Source organism: Triticum aestivum, chromosome 1B (assembly GCF_018294505.1).
Source record: "Triticum aestivum cultivar Chinese Spring chromosome 1B, IWGSC CS RefSeq v2.1, whole genome shotgun sequence".
Lineage (NCBI taxonomy): Eukaryota > Viridiplantae > Streptophyta > Magnoliopsida > Poales > Poaceae > Triticum > Triticum aestivum.
Genome location: NC_057795.1, coordinates 459,051,542 through 459,058,641, shown reverse-complemented (window position 1 = coordinate 459,058,641; position 7,100 = coordinate 459,051,542). Strand labels below are relative to the sequence as shown.

The 7,100-nt window shown below is 43.4% G+C and overlaps 1 protein-coding gene across 1 annotated transcript; it reads right to left on the bottom strand.

Moving 5' to 3' along the window:
• Nucleotides 1-2,327: 2,327 nt before the first annotated feature.
• On the bottom strand, nucleotides 2,328-7,098 carry LOC123078924 (uncharacterized protein At5g19025; the record flags this gene model as incomplete). Its single annotated transcript, XM_044501579.1, has 2 exons — nucleotides 2,328-2,699; nucleotides 6,392-7,098. Coding segments are annotated over 2 exons (747 nt in total), but the record flags the coding sequence as incomplete, so codon positions are not given.
• Between the last annotated feature and the right edge of the window lie 2 nt (nucleotides 7,099-7,100).

The window sequence follows — 7,100 nt, the reverse complement described above, 5'->3', positions numbered from 1 at the left end:
ATGCGGGAGAAAATTTGAAGAGGAGTCCTTCGTGCAAATGTTAAACCTTTTGAATGTTGAACCTTTTGCTCATGTCAAAGTGAATTTTGCATTATTATACCTTGATTGAATTGGTTCCCGATGGGTCTTAAGAGCATCTCTAGCAAACCCCGTAAAAACGGTCAAACCTTCAGATTTACGGTACATGTTGAAAAAAATGCACCGAATAAATTATGTAAAATAGCATATCCTGTATTTTTCTTTACAGGTTCAAGTATATTAGAACATCCATCCATCATATATGGAGGATTCGAGTCGTTTTTTGAGGGTCCCGTAAAACCGGTCAACACCGGAGCAGGGGGGTTGGCGACACCGCGTGCGAGTAGCGAGCAGGCGGAGGAGCTCAGTAGCGGCTGGCCGGAGCACGCGGCAGACCGGAACGTCGCCGGAGCAGGGGGCATGGCGACGCCACGCGTGAGCAGCAACTAGGCGGAGGAGCTCGGCAGCGGCCGACCGGGCCATCGCTGGAGCACACGGCGGCCCGGAACGTTGCCGGAGCGGCACCGAAGCAAGCGGCAGGCTGGAGCGGCGCCGTTCTGGCCGACCGGAGTTCGAGTTCGTCCATGTGTGCGCCTCTAGGAAGAAAAAGCATGAGGAGAAAAATAAAACTTTTACTATACGGGTGTATGGGATCTGTTCCGCTCGATTCCTCATGCTGTCGTAAATTCGTTTTAAGGGGACATGTATACTGTTTTTACAGGTGGTGTTTTTACGAGATCTGCTAGAGATGCTCTAAGGCTTGAGAAATGTGAGTAGGAGAGGAAGGCAAAGCAAGCATAGATGCAAGGTGATGAACAATGCGTTCTATTTTAATTTTGATTCTTCACAAATTTAAGAGTTTTCTACAAATATCTAATATATTGGCGTTTCTTAAAGGATCTGGGGTCATTGTGGGTGTCGGTTTGTGTGTTAAAGGTGATAAATAGTGTTTTAACTCTTGCTAATCTAATCTCAGGTACTAGTAGTGTCTAACTCATGCTAATTTAATCTTAGATTGTAGTGTTTAACTCAGGCTAATTTAATCTTAGATACAGATCGGTTATTCATAGAACATGAACAAGCAACATGGAACGCATAGTTGATTAATTCATCATTGCCGGAAACAAGCAAAGAAGCTCGTATTTTCTCATGGCGGTTTGATTCTGCATCGATGATGCAGAGACAAAGGGTATGAAGTTTTCATTCTCTCAAACGTTTCATCATGGTGATCAAGGGGCGTGAAGTTTTAATCTTGACAAAGAGCATAGTTTCCTAGCTATTAATCATTATGTTGTAGTACTTGCAGAAGACTAGGTGTGTAAGCAATGGAGTAGGGCTTGTCCTAACCCAGCCATTGGACTCGGTTGATGCCAAAATTCAACCTCATCCCCATTTTGTTCTAGCTAAACTTGAGTATGTCCTTTGTCTTGATCTGATTGGAGGGTGGCAAGTGATTTACTCCCTCCGTAAACAAATATAAGAGCGTTTAGATCACTAAAGTAGTGATCTAAACGCTCTTATATTTGTTTACGGAGGGAGTACTATCTAGTCCTTCTGTCTAGCTTCATTCAACCTCATCCCCATTTTGCTCGTCCGCACCTTGAGATCTGAGTTGTACAAGCATTAGTTGAAGAGACCAAGAAAAGAAAACCAGAGTGATGGAACTACATGCAATGCAGCAAGGGCAGACGGAGCGATCTCCGATCATAGACAACAACTACTCTTCATAACTTTGTTGTTGGTAACATTCTACCATAACTTGCCACCGGCGCCGGGATCGTAATTGTTGGATTCCTGACGCATCCAAATCCTAAGAACGTATCAAGAAACTCTTGCCAGCGCAAACACAAGACACACACCCTAACAACTTAAGGCCGAAGAGACGGGAGCAAGAGGGGAAGGCAAGCTGGGGAGACTACTTATGTTCCTCGCCTACCTTGCGATGCAAGCGTATGCCTGCTTTCATATACCAGGACTGCAAGACAATGCACACCTACTTCTACTTTGAATTATGATTCTTATAAATTTAGAAGTTCTCTACAAACTACCTAAATATATAATTGTGTTTCTCAATAGATGTGGGGTCGTTGTGGGTAAATTGACCCACACAAAGTGAAGATGAGTGTTCACTCGAATGTACCCGGCGTTAGAGATGAGCAAGAAATGCACGTACTGGAAATTAACTGAAGATGTGCGACACATGGGAGCTAGATCTCTATTTTACTTTCGAAAGAAGGCACTATTCATTGCAAATTTGCAATACACAGGTACGAGAAATAACATATCGAACGATATCGCAGCCATGACCATGATAGCATCTTAACTTGGTGTTTCTCTTTCAACATTGATACCACAGGCCTCAAAAACATCCACATGCTGGGGAACAATTTATTCAGGGAAAAGAGGCAAAAGGGCAACATGACAAATACTGGTACATCTCTAACGTTTTATTTTCTTTCTTTGACAGTCTATTATTATTGCAATGTTTGTCTCATATCGGTATATCTGTTGAGATTCAGCGAACCCCGTCTAACAATACAATTATGGTGCAACCACTTGTAATTGATGTATCTTTCATTGGAAGTATTATTCAACAAATATTCCATGGCAGCCTAGGCAGCACTGTTTAACGGACTTCTGTTTATCGCACCCCTCCGTCCAGTGAAGAACCTTGCGTGCCCCTGAGACCATCAAAGATCAAAAGTGAAACAGGAAACTAGTTAGTCTCGTGGGAAAGCAAAACTGAAATACATGTGACTTAGGACCTGTTAAGCATTAAGGTGGCTTTTCAAAATCAATTGTGCATATGTTGGATGTAGCAGCCAGATGAAAGTGCCTACTTTGAAATTTGACAGAAAATTTAACTGAAATCGGTGAAAAGGCCACAAACTAACTAGACAGATGCCTAGCAAGCCGCCCATATTACAACCACATGAGAAGATAACAAACAAATTAACAGAAACACATAAGCATTCAAGCCAAGAATGCACTCTCACAGGTCACAGTATTGCTGATTGCTCAGAAGTAACATTAATTGGGAAACACTTAAAAACATTAATTGGGCAACCAATTCTGGGAAAAAGACAGGTCAGTTCATAACATCTGATTTAACTACAAAAATATTTGCATAGCGAATTTTCATTAACAAAAGGTGTAGCCCAAACAAGAAGGTCCAACAAGGAAGACCATGCAAAATAAGTATGCTTGACATAGAGAAAACCTAACCAACGGTTACTTCAAAACATATTAACAATGTGAAACTAACTTTTTTCTCGAACTCTTTTCAGAAGCTATGATGTATATATCGATAATAAACGCATCAATATCCAAGTTCCAGTGCTGCAGTGTACTCAGGTTAAGTCCAATTAAAACAAGTTAAGTAGGGGTTAGAAGACTTAACCTAACTGAACACTGGCAAAATTTTAACTGAACTAAAGAAGTGTCTAGCTTAACAAGTCATGATGCAATATAGCCAAATGCATCCCTTTCTTGCAAAGATGCAAGAGCTGGGGGGCAGTATTAAGGATTTCCACATGCTACATTAAAAGGTGTATATTGACTAAATTTATCATACAGAAATTAATCAGTATACAAGGATAGTCAGTTCAAAGTAAGTGTCACACTAGCTGTTGATTGTTAAATTAGTAAGTCACCACGGTCCCCTTGGTGAAAACCAAATGAATACATATTCTGGTGACCACAATTTAAGGTTATTTGCAGGTTATTTTGCGATCCAGTATCCACATCTACCATGTGTGCCTTTACAAAGAAAGCTGTTTGTAAGAGATAGCTTTTGAGTCCTCTGAGGTGATCCTGGAAAGCTGTTTGTAAGAGATGTAAGTTGTGTTCATGTACTAGATCCTTGGCACGTTTGTAAAGACGTGCTAATGATTTAGTACATGAACACAACTTACATCTCCTTCAAGGAAATGAGAATAGCACAAGGCTCAATAAGAATGTGGGGAATTGGAAGAGATAGCTTTTGAGTCCTCTGAGGTGATCCTGGATTCCTTCAGCAAGCACATCTCTGACTAGACGAACCATGGTTAGAGCAAGTGTAAGAAAATGGTGAGGCAACAGAGGCAAGTGCAAGAAAATGGTGAGGCAACAGAGGCATAGCGATTGGTGAGATCTGAGATTGGACCTCCTCAACCATTAATGACAGTGGATAGAAGCAACAACTGGACTTAACAATCATGATTCATCGTGTCCTGCCCGGGTACCTTATGTACATTTATGGTCCTCTTAACTTTAAGTACTGAACCGTATTGTGTGTGAAGTGGTTGTGCTAGTGTGGTCTATCATAATGCAGTAAGCAGTTGAACTATTATTTACTTCTTCCCACACTACTACTCATTTCTACGTTGCTACTTCCTTCGCATCTGCAGTATTGCTATTGCTTTCGTTGTGCAAACTCTCTTCTTGGTTGCAGTTCATCATATTGAATTTGTCAACTCATCATTTTGTGTAGATACATGTAGCAGATGGCAAGGACCAAGGAGTTCATTTGTTACATGTTGTATTGGATTTTTCTCCATGCATATGCTTTCATGGTATCAGTGTTATTCAGACAACATAGCTAAGAACACGTGGGCAGTGAGTTGTGATCAGAAACAGAGAAGTGCTCTAGGCCCAGGAACCAAACAAATTGTAATTAAACATGAACGATCTCAACCACTGTACGACATAGTGCCCCTGACACAACATGTTAATCAGAAAGAGAAATGCCAATGATAACATCACCTCTCCCGGAGTCAAGACGGTAGCGCCTATACTTCCAATTGTCCCAATCATTATTAAGCAAACGGAGGCATTTTCGCACTGTTAAACTAAGAACAGCACCTATAGAATCATATATCTCCCTACTTGGCATCTTAGAAACATGGAAATGCCAATGATAACATCACCTCTCCCGGAGTCAAGACGGTAGCGTCTATACTTCCAATTGTCCCAATCATTATTAAGCAAACAGAGGCATTTTCGCACTGATAAACTAAGAAGAGCACCTATAGAATCATATATCTCCCTACTTGGCATCCTAGAAACATGTTTCCTACCGAACATGTGATATGAAATTCTTTAGTTTTTTCTTTTTCAAATAAGGATGTGTGTTCAATGCGAGAAGTGAGGAGAAACTGTGTGGAAATAAATTTGATCATTAATTGGTTTGATTAGAAATAGTAAGAACATGCTAAAAATGTGTCACTACGAAATAGACAGCAAAGATCAATTGAGTGAACAAACTCAATCTGTGCAACCGATTGACACAATTAGGTAGTTGTTAGTAATGACATAGCCAAACCATAGATGGCACAAAATACTATCACGTCATGCGGAACTTTTTCAGCCTAGCAGAAACAATTGCCACAATCCCAAGGCAGAAGAGGCGATAGTGAATTATGTGAGTGACACCAAAACTATATTCTCTCAAAAGTACTCCCTCTGTAAACTAATATAAGAGCGTTTAGATAACTAAAATAGTGATCTAAATGCTCTTATATTAGTTTACGGAGGGAGTACTTCCTAATAACACAGATAACCTGGTTAGGTGACCCAATTTCTTCTTCTGACTGGCTTGGCAAGTCAAAAGCATAAAATCCTTAACTTGCTAGTCCCACAAGCTCCTAACTGAGCTTAAGTTTATCTAGTTAGAAATAGGCTTAATCATGTAAAATAATCCACCCCAAACGACAATTAGAATCAGTCACCATTTAATCCCATGTTTAACATTAGCCATAAACAAAAATGTAGCATAAATGTCACTAAAGGTCATCAAATTTAAATTAATTTCATATGTAACATCTGCCATGAGATGTGAGCAAAGGGCGTTGAATTTTATTAACAATGGATGCTTTTCTTCAACATTTGCATAACTTATCCAAAATTCCAAACACATTTGCAGAGAAGGGACAAGAAGTTTACAGTTCGAAAATATCTTTTTATGAGAAAAATGCATCTGCTCAAGCAATAGATAGAAAATAAAAGTGGTTATGAACATTTACATCCCCTTCAACTGAGAATGGTAGTTAGGTAATTTAACTTGTGTCCCAGTGGCAGATGAACAAACACAAAGAGGACATGACATAATTCACTGGCTTCGGAGAAAAAAAATGCTAACTCAGTTAAAACTTCCAACCAGCATACTTCCTAGATCATATAAAACTAGATGGCCATACACACAGAAACAGCGTATAACTCCTGTTGAACCCCAAAGAAACAGATCAAAGATTAATCGTTTGTACTGAAGATGTATGTAACCTATATATCTGCATCGTTCCCACAGAAATCGTGACACTGTTAGGAGTTTAGATCATGTAACTGAACTTATTTCATGAAGTTGTAAGGAAAGGAGAAATGGTCAATGGGCTCTCACTTCTTATTCCGACGCTTGCTTTTGGGGGTGCCCCAGCCCTCGAGCTTGGCCACCGGGCAGCCACAACGGTTGCGGAAGAGCAGGACAGCGCGGCCGTTGGGCGGCGCCATCCGGCGGAGCTCTGCGCGAAGGCACTCATAGTCCGGATTGTTCCCGCTCTGCCCCCCTTTCCACGGCAAGGTCTCGATCTCGCGCCACATGGCGGCGTCGGCGCCGCCAACGGTGCTCCCGCCGCCAGCCCGCACGGCCTCCTCGCTCTGGAGCTGGACATCGAACTCGAGCGCCTTCCGAAGCCCGCGGCAGCGCGGGTTGCGGCAGCGGCGGCGAGGGAGGCGTCGGCAGGACAGGAAGGCGGCCGTGGCGAGCACCGCGGCGGCGGCGACGTAGGGGAGGCCGGCAGCGAAGTAGGGCAGGGCCGCGGCGGCGGAGGCCAGCGCCGCGGCGGCGGGCGGCGACGCGAGGAGCGGGGAGAGCGAGCGCGAGACGTGGGCGAGCGAGGAGGCGAGGAGGAAGGCGAGGGAGAAGAGCACGAGCAGGAGGATGAGGAGATCGAGCGTGGCCGAGGAGGGGGTGTGCCTGCAGGAGGAAGGCGAGAGGGAGAGGGAGACGTGGCCGCCGCCCCCGCCGCCGGAGTGGGAGTGGGAGCGGGAGGAGGACGGCGCCATGGCTGCGGCCGCGGCGGCGGGGGGCGGGCTGGCGGCGGCGGCGG